Source organism: Hyaena hyaena, unplaced genomic scaffold (genome assembly GCF_003009895.1).
Source record: "Hyaena hyaena isolate Hyena2069 unplaced genomic scaffold, ASM300989v1 scaffold_96, whole genome shotgun sequence".
Taxonomy (NCBI): domain Eukaryota; kingdom Metazoa; phylum Chordata; class Mammalia; order Carnivora; family Hyaenidae; genus Hyaena; species Hyaena hyaena.
The window spans coordinates 305197-331068 of NW_024080729.1; the positions used below are offsets into that span (position 1 = coordinate 305197).

At 55.9% G+C, this 25872-nt stretch overlaps 1 protein-coding gene across 1 annotated transcript in view; it reads left to right on the plus strand.

The window, feature by feature from the left end:
- The window catches only part of KCNK5 (potassium two pore domain channel subfamily K member 5), a 37962-nt gene extending 14935 nt beyond the window's left edge, over positions 1–23027 (plus strand). Inside the window, exons 2-5 of the mRNA XM_039235329.1 lie at positions 15737–15848; positions 16971–17137; positions 17408–17576; positions 20257–23027. Coding sequence (XP_039091260.1) covers positions 15737–15848; positions 16971–17137; positions 17408–17576; positions 20257–21122 — 1314 coding nt within the window. The 3' untranslated portion in view covers positions 21123–23027. The remainder of the gene's footprint in view (positions 1–15736; positions 15849–16970; positions 17138–17407; positions 17577–20256) is intronic.
- The last annotated feature ends 2845 nt before the right edge of the window (positions 23028–25872 follow it).

Here is a 25872-nt window from a genome sequence, read left to right on the forward strand (position 1 = left end):
GGTATTCGCCACCCACCTGTTGCTAATTAATTTTATTTTAACATGATACTCACTAAATATCGTGGCTGTTTAATTTTAAATTAAAATTTAGTTCCTCAGTCACACATTTCAAAGGCTCGGTAGCCACACGGGACTGCTCAGATATAGAACATTCCATCAGCACAGAGAGTTCTCTTGGACAGCACTGGAGTGTTGATAGGATCTGTTGAGGTTTCTAATGGCCCACTGGCTTCTCGCGACGTCTAGTCAAATTCCATTCCGGCTCTGGGGTGGGAGAGGGGAGAGCTGGCCTGGCCAGCTGGGACGGTGATGTGCCAAGAACCTGTCGGAGGTGGCTTCCCTGACCCCTCCCCTCCCCCACCGGAAACTTGCAAGCCCTTCTGAGGTGAGCACATCCACTCTCACACCCCAGAGAGTGTGAGATTGCAGAGGGCCTTGCCCTCTCATCCACATCAGACTCCAATGAGTATGTATTTGGTGGGAGGGTCATTCCTGGTGTCATCATCAGTCAGCCTTGGCTTCATTGGAGGCAGGACCAGGCTGTAGAAAGTGAGTCATTTTCCATGGACCTCCACTTGTTCCTCTGGGTATCAGATCCTTCTGATTGCCTGCTCCACCCTGTTCCTCAGCCCGCGATCTACAGGGGAGCATCAGCTCTTCCCCAGCCCTTGGGAGGAAAGCCTGTACTAAGGTCCAGGATCACTGGTGGGGTGAATCTGGGGCCACAAGGGCACATCTTCTCCTTGGGATGAGAACCATGAACCTTCTTCCACCACAAGTCTGGAAAGAATGAAAGAACTTGTGGGGGGTTTCCAGGTTCCTTCTGGGGTACATGATGGCGTCCTGGGGTGGGAAAGGTAGAGGACCCAAAGGTAGGGCTGGGGAGGAGGGATGGGCAGTTTTCAGAGCTTAGGGAAGCACCTGCCTGGGAGGTGGCTCTGCTTTAGGCATTTGTGTCTCGTGAGCCTCCGTTTCCCCATCTGGGTTTGGGCTTGCTTTGTGTCCAGTTGCTGGGACTTTGACAGGGGCATAGCTCAAGCCCTGGGGCTTGTCCTGACCTCGACGATTACCCTGCTGTTTTGTTGTGTCTTCCACAGTCCTGTAACTTCCTGTCTGCCTGCCCGTCTCTGGATAGAACTGTGAGTCCTTCTAGGCAGAGCCTGTGTCTTGTACTTTCTTTGTTTGGCTCACAGCATCAGAACATATGGTCAGTGCTCAGCAAATACTTTATCAGTAGACCCAGCTCTGAGCTGCACAGTGCAAGAAGGAAGGTCGTCCAGGACGCTGGACCCTTCTTTCTTTGGGTTAAATTAGGTTGGATGCATTCTGCACAGGGCTTGGGGCTGGTGCCTGGCCAGATGTGACATTTGTAACAGGCACGCACAGCTGCGCTCTTGCCCCACTGAAGAGGAGAGGACCCCAGAGCCCTGAGGTGGGAGTAAGTGTGAAGAGAACCCTCTTTCCATCTTGCCATCTGGTCTCACCACTCTACCTGGGAGGTGACAGGCTGTGTCCTGAAAGCCCACCTTTGTGGGGTCACTTAAGTTTGTCCCTCAGTGGCCCAGGACAGACAGCCACTTTGAGCAGGCTTGAAGGGTAAATGGACCTCTCTGGACGAGCCTGAGAAGCGGCCGCCCCAGCTGCCATGTAGAGTGTTTTCATGGGAAACTGAGCTCTGCAGGGGGACAGGATGCAACCACGTGAGGAGCGGATTTCGCTCTCCTGCATGACCCCTGGGTGACTTCGAAATCTCGTGCCATTTACCTTCCTGTCCTTGAGCCTTCTCTGGCCACACACAATGCACCAGGAGGCTGAAAGAAAGCCTCCCCCAACGACACTCGGTGTTCAGAAACCACGAGTTTGTAAGTCAGGGGCATCTGTAGCTTTGCCTGTGCACATGCTTCATGCCCTTCACACTCACATCCATCGAGCCTTTGGACCTGTAGCCCTGAGAGTTGGGGGGGGGGGGGGGGGGAGGCAGTGTTCTTCTCATTTTACAAGTGAAGAAAGGGAGGTCATGGCTTCTGGGGCTGGAGAATAGCTGGCCCTATGCGGGCCTGCACACTGACTATTCCTGCTCTCTGCTAAGACGATTGAGGGCTGCCAGCACCTGGGCGGGCGTTAGGGGTTAAGCAGACTTGAAAAATGCTGTTGCTTAAAATCCCAGTCCTTGTATGGGGCCCCCGGGTGGCTCAGTCGGTTAGGCATCTGACGTCAGCTCAGGTCATGATCTCACCGCTAGCAAACTCGAGTCCCATGTCAGGCTCTGTGCTGACAGCTCAGACCCTGGAGCCTGCCTCGGATTCTGTGTCTCCCTCTCTCTCTCTGACCCTCCCCTGCTCATGTACTCTCTCTCTCTCTCAGAAATAAATAAAAAACATTGACAAAAAAAAAAAAAAGTTCCCAGCCCTTGTAAAGGAGAGAGAGTGAGAGCAAGCCATGGTCCTGATACTTTCTGCCTCGTGGGTTTTGCAGCGGGCCTTCTTATAGGCATGACTCTCCTGCTGTGCCATCCAGAGAGTGTCCATTTCCTGTCACCAGGCCTGTCCCTGGTCCTGGGCCCCAGGTCTGGGGATGGGAGGTATTTCCAGCTCCCATACCACCCCGCACCTCAGCCCAGCCTCTCTGTGCTAGGAGGGCCTGGCTGTACTTTTCCATACCTACAGCACAAAACGCCTCTGTTTCTTCACCCTGGTCACGTCCACACCCCAGTCGGCTGGGATGGGAGGTAGGCTGGGGATGGTCCCTGAGTGATGCAAAAACGGTGGGGCAGCTGTTCCTGGTGTGCCCCTCTGCTGTCATGACCTACCTGGGTAAGGGTGGCATTAGCAGCTACTGACTGGGGGGCCCTGGTTGCGTATATCTGGCTCCCATTTCCTTTCCCAAACTGGGGAGCCTGTTTGTATCTTATTCCTGTGACCTGGGGCCTTGGGGGCCAGAACCCCTGGTGCAACTGACCGACCAGTGAGATGTGTGGCAGTCTGGGGAGTGGGGCGTCTGCCCTTCAGGATGGACCTCCCTTTGCATCGGGCCCGGGATCTTTGTGGGCGTCGGGCATTGTGGTCTTGACCCCTGTCTCTAATCGTGACTCAGTCTTCTGGTGGGATTTGATCTGGGCTTTGGGGGCCCATGAGGCAGAAGCGCCCCCGCCCCCGGCGAAGAGTACCCTCCATCCCAAAATGCCTGTGCTACTTTGCCGGTAGTTTCTTGTACAATTTATTCCAGGGAGGATGGAGGCCAGCTGTTGTCCGTCTCCAGCTGGAGACTGAACTAAAGGAAATGGGCTTGGAGTGCAGCCGGAGGGATTTAGGCTCGAGTCAGACAATAAGGAAGGATTTTATGACAGGTGGTTGGCCTGCAGGAGAATCCTGCAGGGGGCTTTGTGGAGAGGGATGGGGTGGGATCATGCTTTGACACAGTGGGGCCAGGATTGGGTGCAGGGCCAGGGGAGGGGAGTTGCAATAAGCAGGTGGGGAGGTTACTCCATAGGAATGGAGAAACTCAGCTGCCCACCCTTCGTGCAGAATTAATACCCGTCACTGCAACCCCTGTGGGCTTTTTTTTTAAATTAGTGAAGAGGTTTACAGTTTAACCATCTAGTCATCTTAAACAAATTACAGAAAATGGGTAAGCTTAATAATTCCTTATCATCAGAACCCCAGCCTTTAAGGATGGGTGGTTACTTATTACCCAGAGCCACCAGCCAGGGGTGAAGTGAGAGGGAAGGGAGGAAGGAGCAGGCAGAGGGGCCACTCTTGAGGCCCCTGGGTGGGGGAGAGTTTGCCTGTGGTCTGGCATGCTCTGCAAGACAAGAGGTGGGCGATGTCAGCCACGGCCCTCCTCTCCAGGGCAGGGGTGTAACCGGGAGGCCTGACTGAGGCAGGGATCAGGGACAGGTTTTATAGCATGGAGGCTGGAGTGTGGGGGTGGTGGTGGTGGGGAACCGTGTCCTCAGGATCCCAGCAAACAACCCCAGGGCTGTCCAGAGGAGCAGGACCAGCAGCCACCAGGGCTCAGAGAGGTTCGTGGAACAGAGCGTCCCTCACACTGCTAGGGGAGCAGGAAAGCAGGGACATGCATGGGGAGACCTGTGGCTCTCAGCCCTGACTGACTTGCCTCCCGGGCTCCTACCCTTCCCCACCCACCTGCCTCCTTCCTCTGAAATCCTGATGGTTCCAAAGTCTGCAGGGCAGCTGACTCACCGGGGCTAGGACCTCTGGGGGCTTTGGCCTTGCAGACAGGTGGGGTGGGGTGAGGCAGGGGAGAGGCCCTGGGGCAGAGAAACAACTGCCATCAACACGGGTTGCCCACACCCACCAGGACTGCCCACCTTCCCCAGCAGAGCCAGAACTCACATTAAAGAACACTGGCACCCAACTTTGTGCGCTGGAAGGTGTGATTATGAAGGGCATCCGTCTTGGAGACTCAGTTATTCATTAATACTGAGGACTTACTCATACCAGTTTCCCTTCCAGGAATAAGGGATGAGTGAAGTCTGCCTTCTATCCAGGGGGAGATAATAGTAGGCTGTGGCCATAGTAGTGTTCCGGGCGGTGGTAGCCGGAAGGAGAGCACTGCCGTTGACAGCCAGGCCAGCTCTGGAGGCCCCGTCCAGCAGGCATCCCCCCATCACCCGTGTTTTCCTACCTAGTGCCTGTTTTGGGGGCACACCATGTATGCCCAGCACCGAGCTGTGCATTGTTTCCTGTAATGTGCGCTCCCACCCAATGCAGCCTTGGTGCCCCCGCTTGCCACATACAGAAAGTGAAGCTCAGAGAGGGGAGAGCCCTTGTCCTGGGTGACCCGCTGGTGAATGGTGGACACCCAGGCACGTCTGCTTCAACTCCCAGGCCTCTCCTGCTCATCCCCGGGCTGCTCTTAGAGCGTCCCAAACATGACGTTTGTGATTTTGAAGTGGCTTGGCCATCCCGGTTTGCGTTGTCCAGGCCAGTGTGCAGACCTGAGCTCTGGAGGACCGGAAGCAAGGTGGTGGCAGTGGGGCAGCCGGGCTGATCGTGAACCAGGTCAGGTCGTCAGCCCTGGACGGGGAGCTGGCTAGTCAGCAGTTCCTGTGACCTCCTTTGTGGCTGCTTGAGGGCTGTTTTTAGAAAGCTCGTGTGGATGGTGACTTCCTGAGGTTGCGCCTCCCACCCCACTGCACAGTTGGGGTAAATCTAAGAGGCATCCCGGCAGTTGAGGACGGGGAGTGTAAGTGTACACTCACCACCTAAATAATGTCAAAACTAGATCTGCACAACCCCTTCTTAGCTCTGTCACCTGTTACCTGTGCCTACCTGTCTGCTGTCCCCTTCCCTGCTCCACTTTGGTTGGCATTTCTCAACCCAGTTCCGGGATGGGTGAAGGATGGTCTGGTTGGTTGGTGGAAAGGACCCTCCAGGACGAGTCAGGGGCTTCTGGTTGGTTCTGCTCTGTGCTTTGTTATCAGCTTGCTGTGTGACTTACTTGTCACCAGCCCTCTCTGATTGATTTCCTCTGCTACAGAATGGGAATAGGAATATCCATTCTGCCTCCCTGCCCTCCTCCAGGGTCTTGGCCTTAAATGGGATTAGGGCCACAGGAGTTCTAGGTATGAGTGGGTTTGGGTGAGGAGGAGGGGAGTGCCAGCCCCACCCTCTTCCCAGGACCTTTTGTTAGAGCTGTTGGGTGGGGCCCAGAGAGGTTTGCTGGCTTGTATGGAAAGGACAGGCCAGAAGCTGAACCCTGTGTGGGGCCTCTCACTCCCAAGTGTCCCCATCCCTGTGGGAGGAGGGGACTGTTCTGCCCACCTGACATGCTTGAGGGGCCCTGGCTGAACAATGTTCTCTACATCTGGAAAGGCAGAGAGATGTCCATCACTCCCAGAATTTGGATTCTGGGGGCAGGGAAGAGGCCAAGTCATGTGCCCAGGCCCCAGTCCCCAGCCTCTTGGATCGGGAACGGGTGGTAGCAGCACAGGACCGCTGGCCGGGCCATGGTCACCCCAGGCAGGGCAGTGGGTGTGAATGGTGGGTAGAGAGGCTGAGGTGGACCAAGGATGTCCCTCTTGTCATTTAGGGGTCCCTGGACATCTCACCGGCCCTGAGTCCTTAAGAAGATGAAGCAGGAGATGGATTTGGGAACATAGCTCTGGAGGGTCACCTTGTGTGTGTGTTTGGATGGGAGGAAACCCTCTCAGGCAGCAGGGCCGGGAGACCCCGAGCTGGGCCGGTGAGGTCCCCTGTGTCTTCACACACTGGGATTTCCAGTCTCGTATATCTGCGGAGCCTTCCAGGTGCCTGAGAACACTTGCTGACATCCCATCCTGAGCCCAGACCTCAGCAGCCCTTCACTGTTTGCTTTAGCCAAGCCTGCAGCCTTCCCAGGTCAGCCAGTCCCTGCAAAGCTCTGCCCTCTCACGGGAGGGGCCCCCAGCTGCTGGGGGGTTACCGTCCCAGCCGGAGAACAATGGGGGCAGGGTCACCTGCCTTGTTTTTATTGTCCCTCCTGAGTACAGACAGGGCTCCCGGGCCTGAGAAAGTCGGAAACCCGGAGATTTCTGTTGAAAACGTACTCACCTCTGGCACGGGCTTGCCCCTTGGAGCGTGAGATCTAGCAGTGCTTCTGAGCTCCGCAGAGGTTGCTGAGAGATGGCGCAGGAGGGTGTGCGAGGGGAACCCCAGAGGTGGGCTGGAGGACAGCCATGCTTCCACGACCTGCTGCACTGGCTCGAGGGACGGGGCTGCACCCGGGAGGGAGGATGGTTTGGGTCTGGGGCAGTGGCTCTGAAATTGTCTGTATATGATAGTAGAGTCACCAGGGGCAGCTTTAAGCATCTTTGTTCCGTGCCGTAGACCATTGCTGTCTGATTCCCTGAGGGCAGGACCCGGGCATGAGTACTTTCCCAAGCTCTCCCCCAAGACCATCTCTACGTGCGGTCCCGGCTAGGCAGTGGTATAGTGACGCCTGACGTGTGCATTGAGGACGTGGTGGCGTGCCACTTCCTATTTGGCCTCATGAGGTTGTGTGGGTTTCTGCAGGTGTGATTGTATAGGGGATTGTGTTTTGTACATAGTCCCACCCAAGATACCTGGGCTGGAGGAGGGCGGCCCAGACCAGCACCGGCATGTGGCTTTAAGGACCCAAGAGGAGGAGACGCAGTGAGGCGCCTTCTCCATCCTGCATCAGGATCCAGGGGACACAGGGAAGAGGAAGCGTGGTCGAGGAACAGGGCTCCCTCCTGACATGGGTGGCCTGATGTGCTGGTGGCTCAGGAGGAGCTGAGCCGGTGGCCAGTGAACTGAGTCTCAAGAATGAAAATGTACTTTCACCTGTGTGGTGTGGTTTAGGAATTTGGGAAGTGCTGAACTGGGCCCAGAAGTCATGATTCTGGGCAGAGGAAATTATGCGTTGTCCAGGCAGGGGGACCCCAGGAGTAGTCCTAGACCAACCTCTTCATTTTGCAGAGAAGGAAGTGGGCAGAGGTCAGGGGGTCCCCGGAGCATCTCAGCGAGCGGCTGGCAGAGGAGAGCTGAATGAACCTGGTTCTCCAGCCCTACATTGCCTAGCCTACCAACGTAGCATACCAACCGAGTCTCCAGCAATTCATCTTTTCTTCCTTCTTCTGAAAACATAATAAGTACTCCATGGGTGGGCACCGGCACAAATCCCAAAGTTACAGGTAGGCAAAAAAAGAAGTTAACAAAGTCTGCACTGTAATAGCTGAGGTCTGATCTCAACTGAGATGCAGGGTGGCCCTGCCCCCTTGGGTCCCTGCACCTGCCACAGACACCTGCTTCTTCCCCGGGAGTGACAGGGCCTGTGCTGGCACAGGTATCAGGGTGGCACCTCGCCGGTGCCCCGTTCTCAAGGTGCACTTGCCTTCCCAGCCACATCCTGGTCACCTGGGCTGAAGCAAGAGGCCAGCAAGAATGCCCAGGGCCAGGGAGGTGGAGGCTTGGAGCCTGGTGCCCACGCCCATCACCCCACACTAGGCAGTGAGTGGCTGCACTTCAGAATCCCCCGTGGGTCAAGTACACAGAACACTTGCCGGGGGGCCCTGGCACTGTAGTTATTTAAACCTAGGGCGGGGGTGGGGTGGGGTGGGGTGGGGGGTGGTTGTGTTGTGCAGCCTGAACTGAGAGCCACTGCCTCAGTGGCTGTATGGTATCTAAAGTCCCGGAGCCTCAGTTTCCTCATCTGAAAACAAGCCCAGCACCCTCTCCGCCATCCCCAGTTAGAGAAAGCTTGAGATGTTAGTCAGTCTGAGCGGTGCAGAGACAGAGGATGGAGATAATTGAGGGCTTAACTAATAGTCTTCGATTCTCTAATTGGTTTTAGGGATAACATAGTTAGCAGGTGCTCACCTTCTGGCCGGGACACTTTCCCCAGAAGGACTGTTTGATGGAGGACTGGCCCCGCAGCTGGACAGACTAGCCGTTCCCCACCAGCCCCCCGCATTCCCACTCCCGCTTCTCAGACTGCTCTAGGGAGTTCCCACGCAGGCTCTGGGGTCCCCCTCCCCTCCTCCCTTTATCTGTTCATAGGTTCGGGTGTTAAAGGATTTGAGAAACATTGTTGTAAAGTCCATACTGCAAATACTTGCTTGGAAAGTGCCTGAGGTAGGTTTACTAATCTCCACTTGATGTCAGTCCTGTTCACAACACTCCCCGCGGGGCCTCCGTCCTACCCTTGACCCCCTGTTCAGAGGGGTTCTTTGTTAGACTAGATGGACAGACAGACAGACAGACACGGACACTCGGGAGGCCAGCAGGAGCCGGGTAGTGGGTGGGTGCTGTGAGAGCTGTGAGGCTGGGCTGGGAGCTGGGGCCAGCGTTCCGACAGGCTGCCTGGGCCCCAGCCTCAGCCTCTCCTGGCAGGCAGCCGGGTGGGGTGGGGGGAGGTCACAGTGTGTGGCATGTTTCTCTCTCCCCACTCACCTTCCCACAGCCTGCTTGCCTTGCTTGGCTGTTTAGGAGACTGGCCGGGATGACTGGGAGCCTCTGGGTGGCAGAGATCAAGAGAGATGAGCCTTCTGAGGGATGGAACAGGACATGTCGGGTGAGCTTCTGCCCAGGGAGAGCTTTAATACACACCCACTCCCCAGGTCCTCTAACTCCAGCTGATCCCCTGTCCCCATGTGTCCTGAGGAAGCTGACTGCTCAGACTGACAAAGGACAGCTTTCGCCATTAGACTAGGAAGAGGTGGGAAAAGGCAGCAGGTGTGAGGAAGTTTGGGGCCAGTGTCCCCTGTTATCACCTAGGCCTGTCTTCCAGGTGCCCAGAAGCTAACCCCTTGCCCTTTGATCTAGCCTTGGGGACAAACGTTCTTTCTCCCTGGGTCTCAGGTCCTTTCAGGGTCTGGTTTCCTGACCGACACACACATTTCGGATGTTCAGGAAACGTGTTACTCTTGACACATGGGGAGACTGAGACTGATAGGCTAAGTTATTTGCCAGTAGACTTGATGTTAGCATTTGGGAGACCTCTGCCTCCCTACATGAAGGCTGAGCCGCAGAGAGGCTCCTAGTAAGTGTTTCTACCAGTATTCCCTTCTGTCTTCCTTCTGCTCTCTGCTCGCCTCCTGCCCCAGGACAGTTTCCAAAGGGGACTGCCTCCCCTTCCTGCAGAAAGCACAGTCCTTCAGTCTGCCCAGGGACTCTCCCAGCTCTGCCATCTTGGCCGTGGCCGAGAGGGCTCTCATCTGCCTGCTGTACGTCACCCCTTCCCCAGCCCTCTGCCCCCTCTTGGGGTCTTGCACCCACTCCCCCTCATCCCACCCTCAATGCCAGTTGGATGCTTGTGGTTTCAGTGGTGTCTGCAGCCAACCCTTGACCTCGTCAGCCCCACTCTTGCTGGGGGTCTGACTCTGCTTCCCTCTCCTGCCGGGTTCAGGCCCCTACCTTGTTGCTGATGAATTTAGTTGAAACTCAGCTGCAGGGCAATACTGGGAAGGTGTTGGAGGGAGGCCACTGGGGGTACGAGTTAGTCCAGGCCAGAGAATATACAGTCACTTAAGGTCATGTGCTCACCCACGTAACCGGTGTTTGTTGAGCACTTTCTCGATGTGCCATGCAGTGTCCTAGGTTCTGGGAATACAGCAGTGGGAAACAAAAGTCCTGTCCTCACGGAGCTCATGCGTGTTCTAGGGGAGTCTGCATTCCTGCAGATGTCTCTCAACTTGCCTGGGAGGTTGTGTTCCAGAGGCCTGGCTCCACTCCTTGTAGCTAAGAGACCCACCCTGTGTCCTCGCTTTCCTCTCCCCATCTGTAGGTAGCACAGGAGCTAAGGGCCAGACCGCCCGACTTCACTCCCCAGGCCCGCCACAGACTAGCTATGTGACCCTTGGGCCTCTGTGCCTCATTGCCCTCATCTGTGACGGGGGGTAACAGCACCTACGCTTTAGGCTTGTAAAGATTCAGGGAGCTGAATGATTAAAGGGCTTGGTCGGTGTCGAACATACAACCACTCCAAATCCACTGCTATTCAAATATCATCTGTTCTAATCTGTTACAAATAAGGATTAATAAGCTGTGCGCCCCTCACAAGGGGGCTGGGAGGGCTAAGTGAGTGGTAAAGGTCCTTTCTGTCCTGTGCTGAGCACCGTGCCTGTGTGGCCACCAGCCTTATTTCACCCTCCAGGCCAGTGGCTCCAAGCCATGGAGATGGAACTGCAGCCAGGGTTTGGTAAAGGACCGGGCCTGCGTGCCTCCAACAGCGTGGGGCTCCATTGGAAGCTGGCCTCAGGGAGGATCCTTAAGCTGCATCCTGCACAGTGGGCAAGAGCTCTGTGACCCATCCCCGAGGTCTGCCTGGGAGCTGGAGGCTCCGTGAGCGCCAGGGAGCCGCCATCCCCACCCCGCCGCAGGAGGGGGCGCGAGGGGAGAGCCTGCCCTCCGCCCCACCTGCCTGTGTCTGAAGGTGGGCACGGTATCCCGCGCCCTGGAACTGGCCCGCTCAGCAGGATGAGTCTCTCCAGGAAGGGGAAGGCCTGGCAGCTGCCTCTGCCTGGGAAACCCCGGATCCCAGGGGATGAGGAGCTGTCCGGGAACCGTACTTCTCGGACAGTGGACAGCGAGAGCTCAGGAGGGTGGGGTCAGGGCAGCTGGTTGCCTGAAGCCAACGCAAGGGCATGTGGCCTCCCTGGAGGCTGGGCTAGAAATGCTGAGCCCGGGTCAGAGTGGATGGACTGGTTTTAGGGCACTGTTTTTTCAGCTGGTGCGAAGGGGTGGAAGTATGCACTGGCCTCCTTCCTGTGGCCTCTGTGGGAAGGGGGGCAGGATAACCACGTCTAGCCAGGGCTCTCCTGGCTTCGTGCTTTTAGCATTCTGACCTTAAGCTACTTAGTTAACCTCTCCAAGCCTTAAATTCTCATTTGCAAAATGGAAAAAATTACAGTATCTTCCCAGCAGGATTCTGTCCTCATTAAGTGAGCTAAAGGCAGTAACGTGTTAGCACAATACTCCGTGCGTGGTAGGCCCTCAATAAATCATAGCTGCTTTGTTAGGGGGTTGACCCAGGAGGGAGCTCGATCCCTTCGCCAAACAAGAGCTGGGCCTGGGCGGCATGCAGGACCCCTTCTCCCATCACTCTCCAGGGTCATGTGGAAAATGAAAATATTGTCTTGTGTGAATTTGGGAGCCAAGTTAAAGAATTCTGTGAGTGCACAGGGGCCACCTCCTCCTGCGAGAGCTGTTTCCCTAACCCTGGGGACAGGACGCCACATCCCTCATGGTGTCGGCCTGTCTCCCCCAGGCCACTCTCCCCAACCCAGCGATGGCCTGGATCCTGGGTCAGGCCCTTTGTTCTGGGAGACCGCCCCTTGCTTTCTGCGTGACCCTGACCATCACCGTGGAGGGGCTCCTGCCAGAGCCACAGTTACACATGGTGAGAACAGGAAGCAGGCCCCCAAGTCCACACCTGGACTTCTGCCCCGCCCCCAGGCCTCACTCTCCTCACTCTCGAGGGACACGTGGCAGGATCACAGGAAGAACCTGTTAGGTAATATGTGAATATACAGCCCGCAAGGGGCGTCGGCCATTCAGCGGCACTCATCCTTCTTCCCACCCCAGCACTGGGAGGGAGCCAAGCTGATTCTCAGGCCAGCTGCTCGGTGACCGTGGGCAGAGAGGAGGCAACAGCAAGGAGTGCTGCAGGTGCCTAGGGGCCAGTAGAGCAGGGGTGGGGGGAGTCCCACTGACTTGTAACCAGAACCCAGCCCCGCCCCACTCACCCTCTGGCCTGTTTCGTGACCTCACCGGTTGGCAGAAGCACTGCCATTGGATTGTTGTAAGGGCTGGTGGCACTTCTAGCCCTGGGGACATTGGGACCCTCAGAATGCCTCCTTCGCTGCCTGCCCCTGTCTGGGTGACCATGGAGAGATAATGGAGGTCATGGGGAAAGTGCATGGGGCTGTGGCTCCCTGATAACCCAGGGCTGGAGGCCGAGGCTGCAGGGCTATGCCCCAAAGGCCATAGGATTTGGCAGGAGGAAAGCAGGAAACCCAGTTTTTCTACTGCAGAGCTCCCAACCGTAATGCCTCTTTGGTTACCCTGTTTGCCACTTTGTTTTTTGTTTCAATTAATTTTTTTTTTTTTTTTTTAAGAGAGGGAGAGAGCGTGAGTAAAGGAGAGGGGTAGAGAGAGAAAGAATCTCAAGCAGGCTCCACAAAGCATGGAGCCCAATGCGCGGGGCTTCATCCCATGACCCTGGGATCATGGTCTGAGCTGAAACCAAGAGTTGGACGCTCAACAGACTGAGCCACCCGGTCGCCCCTGTTTTGCCACTCTTAGGCTGGGTGTCTCCTTAGTACTTACTAATGATGCCCAGATCACAGATTGCCTTTGGGAAGCCAGTGTTCCTCAGCGGAAGCAGTGTCGGCATCGTGGCTTGGGCTCTCTTGTGAGTGGCGGGACATCTAGCCCCATCCTCCACTAGGACAGCTGGGGGGCCGGCAGGGACTCCATCTCCTCAGTGCTGTCTGTGGTGTAGGCAGCACTTCCAGACACTTCCGAAAGGTGCTACCACCCTGCTGGGAACCCTTGTTTCCAATCACACCTTCAGCACCCCGGCTGTGCTGTGGTCACCTTTGCTCTAAACATTTTCTGTTACCAGAAATGGATTGCTGCCAAGAGCAGTCCATTCTGAGGTAGCTCAGTATCCACAAAAGCCACTCTCCTCCTCCTTGGTTAACAGATACGAAAGGTCAGGCACCCAGAGTGGGACAGTTCCCCGTGTATGGCCCTGCCCTCTCAGTAGATAAGATGTTGACGCTGCCCGAGATTGTGTTGACTTTTCTTTCAGCAGCCACCCCCGTGTTTGTTAGTTTGTCATCAGCTGAGACTCAAGGACTTCTCCTTTTGCTCCTAAAGTGCTCTTTTCTAACCCAAAGTGTATGACATGAAAAATCTAAAAGATGGTCATATCTTGTTAGTTTGGGCCCATTTTTCCAGTCCAGATGATTTTTGAGTTCCAGACTGCCTTTGCCGTGTGTTAATAACTATCCTCCAATCTGCCTTGTCCCGAGTTTTGCATCCTTTGCACACGAGACTGGTCAGCCAACTACATATGTCTTTTCTGTGTCGTTGATTAAAATACCAAAGAGGCCAGGCCTTTGGCATGATCATGGAGACCTCGGACCGGGTTGATAAAGATCAGTATTTCTTGGTTGTTTATCTGCCTTTAAAGGGATCCAAATTAATCCCAGCTCCGCCCTACATGTCTCTGTCTTGTCCACATGAGTATCTTTAAGCCCATCTGCTCAGCTGCCTTGCTGAAATCTAGATTTACTGCATTCCACCCAACTTCAAGGGTTTGCAACCCCTTGGAGCGGGAGACTACTTAGCTGAGCGTGACTCGTTCTTGATGAACCTGCGCTAGCTTCTGGTGCCCACCAGTCCCTCCTCGGAATGTGCCAGACTTGCTGCTACCCCCATTTGGACATCCGTGAGAGTCCTGGTTTGAATTTCTAGAACCCACTTCTTTCGTTTGCGTGAGAACAGGGACAGCTTTCTTCTTCCCGAGACTCCATGGGGATGAGCAGAGATGGCGCCCTGATTGCATCGCTCCCTGCTCAGTGGTGCAATTTCTACTTAAACGTTCTTTTCATCTGTCAGGCCGAGCTCGCTGGCAATTATGATCTGCCCTTTCTGCTCTACAACAAAGGCTGGGGCCAAAGGGAGCCGCCATCTGTTTGACATTAAGACACAGGACCCTGCTACATTCTCCTGCTTCGGACGTAGGTTTATTTCTGAGAAAACCGTTCGGATGGACCTGTTGGCCCCTTAGGATCTGAATGTGCTGGTGCTCTCACGTGGAGGTGGCCCTGCCGGCTGGACAGCCAGCAGGCTGAGCAAAGGGCTGCAGGCAGCCAGCCGCCTTTCTGCTTTGCTGCCGCACAGCCTGCGGATTGATGCTCTGGAAACGCCATGAGGAGGCAGGGCAGCGAGCGGTGTGGTTTGATGGCCTGTCAGACGAGCATGTCATCATGGAAAATTCTTTATGGAATCGGCAGATCCGTTTACACGGACCTGCTGCTGCTCCAGACTGCTCATTCCTTCTCAACAACCCCAGCCCCTCCCTTGTTTCCCATCAAACTTCAGTCACACTGCGGTGGGTTACAGCTCTGGGCTTTCCGTCTGCCTCACTCTTTTTCTGTCTTCCCTCAGTCCCAGGCTTGAGCTTTATAGGGAATTTGGCTGAGTTCCCAGTCTCTGGATTGGGGGGCCCTCCTTGGGGGCAGAACTGGAACCCCATCCCCCATTTAAATCCTGGGCCCTTGTTGAGAGCCTCCTTCTAGGGTCCACCCACACCCCGTCATCTGCAAGTTGGGGTTGGTGGTGGCAGGACTGAAGGCGGGGCTAGAGGCAGTCTCTGGTCAGGTCAGAACAGGTTTGGCAGCGATTAGTATTCCTGGAATAGAGAAGACTTCTTCTGGGGCCGCTGGTGGACTTCCCCAGGGGGCGTCTCACCTGCTGCCCACAGTAGCTGGGAGCCCTGCAGGGACTGGTAGCAGGATTTTGAGTCGCCTGGAAATGTGCACACCACCTCTGATCTGTCCTGGCCCAGACTTTGAGATTGCTCAGTCCGGGGCAGAGGGAGGGAGCCGGGGAGGGAAAGGAACAGGGAGTCTGTAGGGGCAGAGGGTAGAATCCCAAGGATGAGGAAAGGGAGGCCAGCTGATTTGTACACCCTGAGAAGGCAGATCCATGAGAGCACTGAGCTGGGGTGAAGGGGACAGGGGGGTCCCTTCCAGGTATACTTCTCTGTGGAGGGCTGTGGAGGGCTGATGGGGCCTAGGCATCCTCCTGTGTGTCTGAGTCACATGTGCCTTCTTTGAGGCAGAGTAGTCTAGTATAGTAGCTCTCTGAGTGTGGACTCTGGACCACTAGCACCAGCATCCCCTGGAAACTCATTTGAAGTGCAGATTCTCAGGCCCCCTTCCCAGACCCACTGAACCAAACCCTGGAGGTGGGACCCAGTAGTCTGTATTTCAGAAACTCTCCAGGTGATGCTGGTGCATGCCAGTAGGTTTGAGAAGCACTGGCTCAGTGAGAGAATGGACTTTAGAGACAGATTGCTTGACAAGCTGTGTGATCATGGGCACATCACTTAACCTCTCTGATAGTCTTTAAAATGTTGCTATCTATAAACTGGAGACAGTAACTGCCACCTTATTATTGTGATGATTACGAATGCCTATGGAATTATGTATAGTGCTGTCACTTAGAAAGTATAAACATCACTCTGTGTTTCTTTTTAGGTAGTATCTGATGCCGCAGGACAGGGCGTGGCCATTACAGGGAATCAGACCTTCAACAACTGGAATTGGCCCAATGCAATGATTTTTGCAGCCACGGTCATCACTACCATTGGTAAGTCTTCTGGAACCTTCAAGGTAGCCACTGCCATGCCCTCCTCCATGGAACCTCATTAGAGTCCAGTTCTGGTCCCGTGGCCTTGTTGCATTGCGTTCTTTTTCACACTTTCCTGGGGATTTAGGTTTCCTGGGGAATTATTAGGCAGTCCTTGGTGATGGGCCTTGCTTGGGAGATTGTTTTCCAGGAGTCCTCAGCTAGGCTCTTGGAGCAGAAATGACATAGCCCGATAGCCAGGTCCATGCAGGAGGTTGAACAGGTTGCTCGCTGCACAAACCCAGCCCATGCCTGCTCACCAGCCTGGGTATTCTGATTATCTGTGGCTGCATAACCACACAAGTCAGTGGCTTAAACACACGTTACTATCTTTTGCCATTCTATGGGTTGCCTGGGTTCAGCTGGTTGGCTCTTGCTTGAGATCTGTAATGGCGGAGGCAGTCCTCATGAGGCTGGACTCAGCCAAAAGCACTACTGGCCAGACATCTAGGACGGCTTCATCCATCACACATTTGATAGTTGACATGGCTTTTGGCTGAGAGCACGGCTGGGGATGCAAATGCACTGGCTTGGGCAGCTCACAGTGTGGCAGCGGGGTTCCGAGAAGGAGAATCCCCAGAGTGAGCACTAAGGTAGGACGTCACGGGGAGAAGTAAGGGGGCCTCTTAGAAACAGCCTGCCAGGCGTCACCTGCACTGCATTCTCTGGTCGAGCCAGACACCGATTCCAGGGGAGGGGATTCCAACGTGAGCGGCAGCACAGGCTTGCACGGGAAGGGGGGGAGGCCGGGATTAAGAATGGCCATCTTTACAGACCGTCTACCACGCACAGTGGTGCCACATGGACTAGTGGAAGCTTGCTGATGGTGAAGGCTTTGTCCACCAGGGAGCCCCCAGTCTGATGGAGGAGACACAGCCCATGCTATCACACTCGCTCTGTAAATGATCATGACCATAGTGTGATCAAGTGAAGTTTCATGTCTCAAGTACTGATGTTAGATCAATATCAAGTGATCTTAGAGAACGTGGGTGTGGGTACGTGATGGAGGCCGGGGCCATGCTGGGTCTGGGTCCGCCACCCCTCCTGTGGCTCTCTGTGCCTCACTCTCCTCTCCTTCCTCAGGCTACGGCAATGTGGCCCCCAAGACCCCTGCTGGGCGCCTCTTCTGTGTCTTCTATGGTCTCTTCGGGGTGCCGCTCTGCCTGACGTGGATCAGCGCCCTGGGCAAGTTCTTCGGGGGACGTGCCAAGAGGCTGGGCCAGTTCCTCACCAGGAGAGGCGTGAGCCTGGTATGTCTCCACACCCTGGGTACCGGGCAGCACTGGGGGGACCCTGTCAGGGGACAGACGGGAGGGTGGGAAAGACCGAGAATAAGCAGAGGTACCAGGGCGGATGGCAAGAGGGCAGTCGCAGGGACCCCTGTCCTGTGAGTGAGTGAGGCCGGGAGCAGGGAGCGCCCTTCCCTGGGTGGTGAGCCTGCTCCCTGGCCTCCTGGGCGCCCCTGCTGGCCTTCCCCATCCCCACCGCGGTCTGACTCGGTCTCCCCACCACCCCGACAGCGGAAGGCGCAGATCACTTGCACAGCCATCTTCATTGTGTGGGGCGTCCTGGTCCACCTGGTGATCCCGCCCTTCGTGTTCATGGTGACCGAGGAGTGGGACTACATCGAGGGCCTCTACTACTCCTTCATCACCATCTCCACCATCGGCTTCGGCGACTTTGTGGCCGGTGAGTCCTCCCCTTGCCTCTGCCTCCCTGCCTTCTCTTTCTCTGCTTATCCTCCACCTGCAATTCAGCTGATCTTTACTGGGGCCCCAGTAGGTGTTCAGTGTCCTGGGCAACCCCCCACTCCTCACCAAGGGGTCCTTATCCCTCCCTGTCTGATGCAAGAGGAGTAAATGCAGAAGCCTCTTCTGTTTCCTTTTCTTTCTTGGGTCCTGGGTTTTGCTGCTTCCTCTCCCTGTGTTCTCCCCTGTCTCCTAGGCTTAGGTTCACTAGGGGCTCTGGGTAGGGCCTTCCCCCTGCAGGGTTTGTGCCTGGGACCCAGAAAGCCCCAGAGCCAAGCCAGGAACCCCCTTCCTGTTACCGGGCTGCCTGCTTCATCTGTCAGAGGAGCGGAGGTAGCTGTTCTCGAGGCTTGGCTCACAGGCCCGAAACTTTGCTCTTGCCACAGGCAGTTTAAAGACAAGAGAGGCCTTCTCCTAAGCTGCCCCACCCCCTGGGGCTGGAACATTCCCCGCCCACTCCTCCCCTACTTAATCCAGGCAGGTGATAAAATTCTTTGGCTCCAGCCTCTCACGGACTTGTGCCTGTGGCCTGCACAGCATCTTGGCCCTTCACCTTCTTGCCCGTTTGTCTTCACTGACCCAGTGTTTGTTCCCCCGATGCCTGCTGCCCTGCCCAGCTGACCCCAGCCTTTGCTCCAGGGGCCTCTGGTCTCCCCTGCTCCCTTCCTAGAGGGCAGGAGCAGGTCACTTACCCTTCTGCCTCATTGTAAAGGGAGACTCAGAATGGTGATGGCGGCAGGGGGGAGCGGGGGGAAGGTGGCGGGGAGCTGAGTGGTGGGAGGAACAGGAAAGAGGCCTGAACACTCTACTGACCTCGGCAGGTCAGGGCCTGCTGTCTTGGCAGATAAATTTAAACAGGCACAGCCCTGCCATTGTGTAAGGGATCCTGGACAGGGAAGAGAAGCCTTTGTCCTGGGGAAGTAGAGTGTATTTAATCATCCTTTCTCAGCAAGACTCTAAAAGTCTGCCTCAGTTTCCTCATCTGTAAAATTGATTTGAAAAAAGATAGCGTTGGGGCACCTGGGTGGCTCAGTTGGTTAAGCATCTGACTTCAGCTCAGGTCATGATCTCACGGCTCATGAGTTCCAGCCCCGCATCGGGCTCTGTGCTGACAGCTTGGAGCCTGGAACCTGCTTCGTATTCTGTGTCTCCCTCTCTCCCTGCCCCTCCCCTGCTCACACTCTGCCTCTCTCTTTCTCTCAAAAATAAACAAACATTAAAATAATTTAAAAAAAAAAATAGCTCTTCCCTAACGGGGTGGTAGAAAATCAGATGTGTGTTGCTGAGGGTAGGACCCAACTATGTTAACATGCGCCCTGGTTGTCATCATACCCTGCTTGTGACTGAGAGCCCTGAGCAAGGTTTATAGCATCCCTCAAAAACACCTCTTATCTGCCAGGCAGACAGCACCTGTCTTCGGGGACCTGGTTTGATGAGGGTAGTATAGGCCTCGCTCTGTGGGAGCCCCTCTCTGGAGGAAGCCTCCTTCCCCTAGTCCCTTTTCCAGGTTCCTAATTGGAAGGTGAAGGTGGGGGTGGGGGGAAGGATATATAATAATACAGATCAGTGTGCTTAGAGGCGTAAAGTTGAGAAATCTCAGATGATCCTGGAGTGTAGGAGCTCAAACAAGAGCTGTGTAGGTGACCGGGGAGGACTCGGGGAAGCAGGTGTCAGGAGCCTGGCCTCGGGGGAGGAGGATGTGGAGTGCGCAGAGCCTTCCAGACCACGGGAAGAGCCAGCCTGTGGAGGGCAGAAACCGGAAGTCAGGGGGCAGCCAGACCCCACTGAAGGGGGATCAAGGCCACCCAGAACAGTCCCTGCTGGGGCCAGTGCACACGGACCTCTGGGCGCACCCCCCAGCGCCATGCATATGGAACCATGAGTCCATCCCCAGCAGTGAAGATGCCAGCTGCTGTCTCCCTTAATTCCCACCCTGGTTTTTTGTGGTTTTTTTTTTTTTTTTCATACTTTTATTTATTTCTAGGAGAGAGAGAGACAGCGTGAGCAAGGGAGGGTCAGAGAGAGAGGGAGTCACAGACTGAAACAGGCTCCAGGCTCTGAGCTNAGAGAGAGAGGGAGTCACAGACTGAAACAGGCTCCAGGCTCTGAGCTGGCAGTGAGCACAGAGCCCGACGCGGGGCTCGAACCCACGAACCGCGAGATCATGACCCAAGCGAAAGTTGGACGCTTCACCGACTAAGCCACCCAGGGGCCCCATTCCCACCCTGGTTTTAACAGAAGTGTACAGAACCGCTACGTGGGGCACAGTGAATAATCGAGCGGCAGACCTTCATGGACTGTCTCCTGATCTGTATGTTGGCTGCGTTCATAGCCTCCCCAGCACCTTGGTCTTTGAACCTCCCTTGCCCTAGGGAGCCACTCTCCTGACTTTTGACAGTTGAACTGAGGCTCAGGCAGGCTGGGGACTAAGATGGGGACGTGAGTGACTGAACCATCAGGATGATGGGACAGTCCAGTTTCTAGTCCTTCCTCTCACTGTGCATCCCGTTCTGGGTTCTGATGCTGTGCCTGCTCTCAGGGAATGTGGCTTTGGCCTAAATATGCCTCCAGGTGCCTGCGGACCCTCTTCTGACCCTCTGGGCTTCCTATCCTGTCCGCAGGTGTGAACCCCAGCGCCAACTACCATGCCCTGTACCGCTACTTTGTGGAGCTCTGGATCTACCTGGGGCTGGCCTGGCTGTCCCTCTTTGTCAACTGGAAGGTGAGCATGTTTGTCGAGGTCCACAAGGCCATCAAGAAACGGCGGCGGAGGAGGAAGGAGTCCTTTGAGAGCTCTCCACACTCCAAGAAGGCCCTACAGATGGCTGGGAGCACGGCGTCCAAAGATGTCAACATCTTCAGCTTTCTGTCCAAAAAGGAGGAGACCTACAATGACCTCATCAAGCAGATAGGGAAGAAGGGAATGAAGACGAGCGGGACTGGGGAGAGGGTCCCAGCAGCGGGGCTGGGGCCTCAGGGAGGTGGGCTGCCAGCCCTCCCCACCTCCCTGGCCCCCCTGGTCGTTTACTCCAAGAACCGGGTGCCCAGCTTGGAAGAGGTATCTCAGACACTAAGGAACAAAGGCCATGTGTCGAGGCCCATCAGCGAGGAGGCTGGGGCGGTGCCCCCCAAGGGTGGCTCTCTGACCCCTGAGGTGTTCATTAACCAGTTGGACCGAATCAGCGAGGAGGGGGAGCCATGGGATGCCCAGGACTACCATCCACTTATCTTCCAGAATGTCAACATCACCTTTACCAATGAGGAAGCTGGCCTCTCAGACGAAGAGACGTCCAAGTCCTCCATAGAGGACAACCTGGCGGGGGAGGAGAGGCCCCAGGAGGGGGCTGAGGCCAAGGTGCCCCTGAACCTGGGCGAGTTCCCCTCGTCCGACGAGTCCACCTTCACCAGCACTGAGTCTGAACTGTCCGTGCCTTACGAACAGCTTATGAACGAGTACAATAAGTCAGACTGCCCCAGAGGCACGTGAGGCAGGGCCGGCTCCCCACCCCACCTTCGATGGCTTCCATTCCCCTCATCCTAGGGCGTTCTACTGTGGCTGGGACCTCTGGCCTCTGGTGGGGGGCAGCCCTGGAACTGGGAGTGGGGGGCCAGGGGCCTTCCTCACCTTCTGTCCCCTCCAGCTCGATGCTACTGGTCAAACACAGCTTGTGCCCAGGACAGGGCCTCTGTTCTCCGGTTGAATGGGCACCCTGGCAGCGGGAGGCGTCTGTCCTGAGCATGGCTAGTATATTGGATGGTTCAGAGACCTGTGTGGGCTGGCAGGTCACCCTCAGTCAAGGAGGCCTGCACCTGCATGGGACTTCGCGTGCGTCATTCGGTTGAAAATGTCACACGGTTCTCTTAGGCCGGGGGCCTCGGCCGTTTGAGTTCCCCAGTATTAATGAGCTCCTGTGTGCCCAGCGGTGAGCTAGGTATTTCAGAAGGAGGCGGGGGAGGGCGTTGTGAGACCTGGGTCCTGCCTTTGAAGGAGGGACAGTTGTGATGTGGGGGGGTGCTGGGCATCTCAGCTCCTCAGCAGTAGCGGGGCCCTGCATGGAGCACCTGTGTGGCCATCCCCCAGGCCTTCCTCTGCCTGTCAGGCCTCTACCACAAACCTTACGAGGGAAGAGGCACCCAGGGGAAGGGAGAGAGGAGATATGGGGTAGGTGCTGAAACACTCCTCTGATACAGGGGCCCCGGAGCAAGCTCTGAGTGTGGCCCAGGCTCCTCATCCTTCTGGTTGCTTTGCTCGGACCGAGCTGCCCCAGGGCCCAGTTCCCTGAGGCAGCAGCCTTTGGCCAAGCAATGGCAGCCGTTGGCTTTCTCCCTCCCTGGGAAGTTGTAGGGAGAGGGTGGCAGTAGCCAGGGGCTGCAGGAGTAAGCTCATCTCTGGCCCCTCCTGTCCCCAGCCTCCCCGTCTGGTTGGCTCCTCAATCCCTGTGCCCAGAACAAGGACCTCACGGCTCCCTGGCCCTCCTGGCCCTGGCGGTTAGGGGCGGGGCGGGGGCAGGGCAAGTCCCTCTTGGCTTACAAGAGGGAATGGCCAGATATGTGAATTGGCTCCTGCCTGCAGCCACGGTTTATCATTTGTGTATGCATGTGTGTGGGTGTGTTTAAGGGAGAAAGGATTGGGGACAGGGCGTGGGGGGGGGGTGCAAAAGATAATGTGAAACTGTCCAGGCTGTCCCTGGTGAGGGCCGGCAGAGTTCCCCGTGATGCAGGCCCGGGGGCCGGCCCTCTGTCCTGCGTATTCTGTTGTGTTTCAATAAACTGCTGTTTTCATGTACTTGGCACCTGTTGTGGGAGCACCTTCAGAGCCAGAGGGGAGAGGCGGGGAGAGAGCAGGGTCCCAACATTTGGGATGTTATACGTCCACGCTCCAACCCACAACTCACCTGGGCCTTTCTCGGTGACCTCAGCCAAGGTCATGCTGTCAAGAGTCCCCACGCAGGGTGGGTGCCAAGGCACCCATAAGCATGTGGGCAGCACATTTGGGGAGAGGCATCCATCACAGGTGACTGACGCCAGCCAGGAGGCCAGTGATTGCCCTTGACCCAAACACTCTCTCTGCCTCTCAGCCCCAGGCCCCCTCCCCCCAGTATTGTGGGGCCCGACCCCACCCCCCCCAACATGTGAAGAAGATGATTGGCGTGCATGTCCACACCCGCATTCACCCTGTGACCCAGGGCTGTGCTGGCTGGGCAGCTGGGTGAGAAGGAGCTGCCTTCGGTGTTCCTGTGAATGTCTTGAGGAGTTCATCTTCGTGTCCTTGCCCCACCTTGCTGGGGTGTCCCTGGCTGTCCTGGAATCACACTGTATGTACATACTGGCAGTGATGTCAAATGTAATTTATTTTAACCTTTTTACAATAAATCCTGAGATGGACAGGCCATTCTTGTGTGTGCTGTGTTGGGGGTGGGGTGGGAGAGGGTGCTGGGTGGGGGCAAGGTGTGGGGGCAGTCTGGGAGGATTGGGGGCCCAGTGAACTGAGACAGTGGGAGGGTTTCATTGTCTTGGCAGAGTGGTCTGGAAGGGAGAGAAACAAAAGAGGTGAGGAGGTGGGGGAGGGGCAGGCTACTTATGATGGGGGTAGTCAGGACTGGCTTCTTGGAGGAAGTGACACTTACTAGGATTGCCAAAAGCATCCTAGAACCAGGAAGGAGTCAGGAGCCAGGGGAGAGAGGTGGGGGGAGCTTGGCAAATCGTCAGCAGTCGGCCAGGCACTGTTCTCCATGCTTTATGTCCCTCTTCTGCGAATGAGCTCCTTTGATGGCATGGCAGCCCCATGTGGTAGGTGTACATCCCCGTTTTACCAGCGAGGAAACAGGCACAGAGAGGTAACTTGGGCAAGATCTTAGTAGATGGTGAGCCTGGATTCAAACCCATGTGACCACGCTCCTGGTCTGGTCCCCAGCCACCGCAATGGGAGGAGGAAGCCAGCCTGTGCTTTTGTGGTGATTGACGTCCCCTGAAAGGGCTCCTCTCAGGATGGTGGGTCCAGGCTGGAGTTCTAGGGGTGGGCACCGAGGGCTGGAAAGAACGTGGAAGCAAGAACTGACCGGGCTCAGCTGGGCATGTCTGCACCCATCTAAATAAAGGGTCTGCCAGGCTTCTACGGTTCTGGGGTCCCCTAAACCAGCACAGCACAGGGCGTTAGTTAGAAGTTTGTGTCAGAGCACCTGGGTGGCTCAGTTGGTTGAGCGTCCAACTTCGGCTCAGGTCATCATCTCACGGTTCGTGGGTTTGAGCCCCGCGTCCAGCTCTATGCTGACAGCCCAGAGCCTGGAGCCTGCTTCAGATTCTGTCTCCCTCTTTCTCCGCCCCTCCCCTGCTCATGCTCTGTCTCTCAAAAATAAACATTAAAAAAGAAAAAAAAGTTTGTGTCTGTTGGGAAAAATGTAAAGTTCTATGATTTCAGGGCAAGCCACATTTTTCATGAAGGCACGGATGCACTCACAAAGGGTCATATGTGTTTACAATACCACCGATTCTAGAACTACTTGATACCATTCCTACCTCTGCCAAAACATCCCTCCACCTCTCTCCCTCTCCTTCCCTGCACTGCCCCACCCCTTCCCAACAGGTCCAAGATTCTCTGGCTTTGCTTAACACCACTCAGCTTCAAGGTAACACTTCCATCATGCTAAGCACTACCTTTATATACCTTGGAGCATCCCCGTGGCACAGGCTATTTGGCCCCATTTGCCCAGCTCAGCGTCGCACAAACAAGCACAAGCGGGAGCCTGGGGTGGAGGTGTGGTCTTGGGCCACTGTGGCTAAGATTAGTTAGGAGCTTTCTGAGTAAAAGGGCTAGAAACAGAAAGGTGACAACAGCTGGTGCAGGGGGTGGGGCTTGGGAGGCCCCAAGTTGCTGAGGGATCAAGAGCAGAGTCAGGGTGCCACGTCGTGGGGATGAGAGCGTGGTGAGGTCTCCTGTCACCCCGTCACTGTGGTGGATGGAAGCCAGAAGAGGTGGCTGGGGAGCCTTGGGAGAAGATCCTGCTGGGTAAATCCCCTTGTTGACACCAGATTCATAACCTGGGTCAGCGAGACCCCGATAAAGAGACCAGTAGGTTCAGGGGGTGCACTGTTCAACCCTGGAAGTCCATGGGGTTCTGAGGCAGACCCTCCCACTCAGTGGGCCCACTGCCAGCAGCCCCAACCCCTGGCCTTCTCCTGCTGAATCCTAGAAGCCCTCCTGTCCTAACAGTGAACAGGCACTGTGCTCTCCACCTGCATTGCCTGGACTCACCATTCATCTGTCGGCGAGTGTTTATTGAGCACCTACTGTGTACCAGGCTCTGTACCAGACACATAGAAAACTACAGTGTATAAAATGGACAACCCACCCTCCCACCCCTTGCAGTCATGAAGCTCATAGGCTCATTCCCTGTGTTCTCATTTTTGGCTGTTTTTCATGGCCTGTGCTTGGTACTGACGTCCTGTCTGTATCTCTCAAGGCTCTTTTCATCTCGCCTCTAATACAGACCCTCTTCTGCCTGGCCAGCACTGCACCCAGCAGGGAGAGCCCTGAACTCAAATCTGACCCCCTTTTTGTCCTGCGTTAAACTCCTCAGGGCTCCTGTTGCTCCTTCGGGCACCTCCTCTCTCTCCAGACTTCTCCTCCAACCACCCCCACCTCTCTTGGACTCAGCCATAGAAAATTTTCTCAGATGAGCCAGGCCGCTCCGTCTCTGTCCACGCGGTTTTGAGAATATGCCTTTCCTCTCTCCCGGCTGAGTCCTAAGGTCTGGTGGATTAAAGGTGGACATCAGTTTCTCCAGGAAGGGTTTTGCAGTTACCTGCCCCCCTTCTTGGTTCTGGCTCAGATGCTTTTCCTCTGTGCCCAGAGCACCTCTCTCATAAGCCCTCTCTCAGGGCTGCTTCGATGCAGTTCCAGTTGCCTGTCTCCTGGCCTCCCACACCCGGCCCCTGACGGGGAGCCCAGAGACAGCCAAGAGTGGCTTGTACCCCTCTGGATCCTTACCGCAAGACCCAGCACAAAGAAGGGCTGTTTTCCTGGTGTTTACTGAAAGGAGGGTGAATGAACCAGGGTCCTGGACCCTCCCAGTGGTAAATTCAGTCCCTCTTCCTGGGATAGAAGCCAAACCAGGAGGCAGGTCTTATCCCACAAGGGCAAGTCTCAGCATGTCGGCGGATGATCTTGAGGGACTTTGTCCCAGGCTGTGGTGGCCCCGTGAGTCACTCACCTCTGCCAGGTCACCTCAGTCTGGCAC